Source organism: Ailuropoda melanoleuca, chromosome 2, assembly GCF_002007445.2.
Source record: "Ailuropoda melanoleuca isolate Jingjing chromosome 2, ASM200744v2, whole genome shotgun sequence".
NCBI classification, from domain to species: domain Eukaryota; kingdom Metazoa; phylum Chordata; class Mammalia; order Carnivora; family Ursidae; genus Ailuropoda; species Ailuropoda melanoleuca.
The window spans coordinates 181,531,126-181,533,082 of record NC_048219.1 but is presented as its reverse complement, the minus strand read 5'-3'; the positions used below and the strand labels follow the sequence as shown (position 1 = coordinate 181,533,082).

General features: G+C 62.1%; 1 protein-coding gene across 1 annotated transcript in view; it reads right to left on the bottom strand.

Moving 5' to 3' along the window:
- The window catches only part of SLC4A3 (solute carrier family 4 member 3), a 20,618-nt gene extending 18,750 nt beyond the window's left edge, over positions 1–1,868 (bottom strand). Inside the window, exon 1 of the mRNA XM_034655253.1 lies at positions 1,724–1,868. Within this exon, the coding sequence (XP_034511144.1) occupies positions 1,724–1,774 (51 nt within the window). The 5' untranslated portion in view covers positions 1,775–1,868. The remainder of the gene's footprint in view (positions 1–1,723) is intronic.
- Between the last annotated feature and the right edge of the window lie 89 nt (positions 1,869–1,957).

Genomic DNA, 1,957 nt, shown 5'->3' with positions numbered 1-1,957 from the left:
CGCCGCAGCCGGGCCGCACAATGGGAGCGGGCGGGCCGTGACTCACCCCGCCCCGGCCGGCCCGGCCCCCACGCGCGGGCCCCCGCAGGACCCCCCCCTGCCCACCAGCCCCTTCTCCGGGCGCCCCACGCAGGGCCGGGGGCGGATGCACGGCCCCACATTCCCACAATCCCTAGGTCGCTCCCCCACTTTGCTTTTAGCCTCCCCTCCCAACCCTCGGGAGCCCTGGAAGCGACCCCTGCACCACACAAGCCCCTCCAACCTGGGGAACGGAGCTCACAGACACCGGGAAGCCCCCGCCACCTCCCCCTTTGTCCCAATATGGCCTCGGATGCCTGGCTTCTGCCACCGGGCACCACCCAACATTTGACCTTGGCACATTACCTCCCCTCCCGGTTTCCCCCTCTGTGGCCCAAGGGGCCTGGAGTAGGAGTGTTCCAGGGTTCCATCCAGGTCTAAGATTCTGTAGGTCAGTTTCCACATCTCCTCTCCCCTCGTCCGCTCCCTGGGGTCACAACTCCTTTTCCAAGGGCAAAGGTCTTTGGAAGGAACTGCTGCATCCCAGTTTGATCCTCTGGTGTCTGGCTGAAGCTGGGCACCTAGCACGAGGCTACACCCATGACAGCCCCTCAATAGTATGTGTTGAAGCCACAGTGAAGCCAGGTCCCTGAATCCTTGGGAATACAGAAGAGGATGTGGGGGCAGAACTGGGGAGGGAGCTAACGGGCAGGAGAGGGTGAGCCTGCGCTCAGGAGAGGGAAACAAACGCCTGCAGAGAGGGGTGTGGGGGAGAGACAGGGGGTTGGACATGATGGTGCTCTGCGGGGGGACGGAGGTTTAACCCTGTGACCTTGGATGTGCAATATACCCTCTCCCAACTGGCCCTCATCTGGGTCTCAGCTCAACCCAAAAGAAGATTTTCAATGTTCAAAGCCACACAGGGGGAGAGGGGAGGGCAGCTAGGGTCTGTGAACACCCACTGGCTTTGATCCGCGCTGGACCCTCTCCATGCTCATCTCAGCCTTCCCACAACAGGGACGCAGAGAGCCTTATTACCCCCGCCCCCTGGGGTCACAGCTGGGAAGCAGGCCGGACAGCAGGGGTGTGTACAGGGGACTCTCAGAGCCACAGCCATTTAACTGCCACCCCTGCCTTTTACACTGAAAGAAATGTGCTTGGCCTCCCCATCCCGCAGGGCGTTGAGAGACAGAAAGAAGACAAGACGCCAGTGTAAGTGGGCTGCATGTACGTGGAGCACGTGAACTGTGCTCCAGAACTCGGGGTGTGAGACCCATCTGTGATGGATCGAATTGTGTCCCCACAAATGTCTATGTTGAAGTTCTGCTCCTGTGACCTCATATGGAAATAGCATAGTTACGGACGTTCAGGTGAGGTCATATCAGGGTAGGGTGGGCTCCTTTTCCAATATGACAGGTGTGGAAATGTGGACACAGACATGCACTCAGGGAGGACACCAGGGGAAGATGGGAGTCAGGCTACCACAAGCCAAGGAACTACCAGAAGCTACCAGAGAGGCCTGGAACAGATCCTGCTCTGGCATTTTCAGNCGAACTGAAAAATACCAAAAGGCCCTCCCTTTCCCCATCCCCTCCAGCCCAGCTCCATCCCTGTATGTGGGGGTCCCAAGGTCGGCCAGAGGACTCCCCTCTCCTCCTTGGGGTCCCTCCCCTCCTCTTCTCCCACCCCCGCGCGCGGCAGTCACCTGGGGTAGGGGGGAGGCGCCCCCGGGCGGCGGGATCACTCCGTTGGCCATGGCCGAGGAGGCGGCTCCGGAGCCTCTCGCTCACTGAGGGACCCGTGACCGGGTTGAGAAGAAGGGGGCGCTGCGGGGGCCTAGTGGGGAGCCCTGGGGGAGGAGGGCGGGGTCAGGAGCCTCGCGCGGCCGCCCTCTCCCTCCTCGCCGAGCCCGATCGTCCGCCCGCCCAGGCGAGGCCCC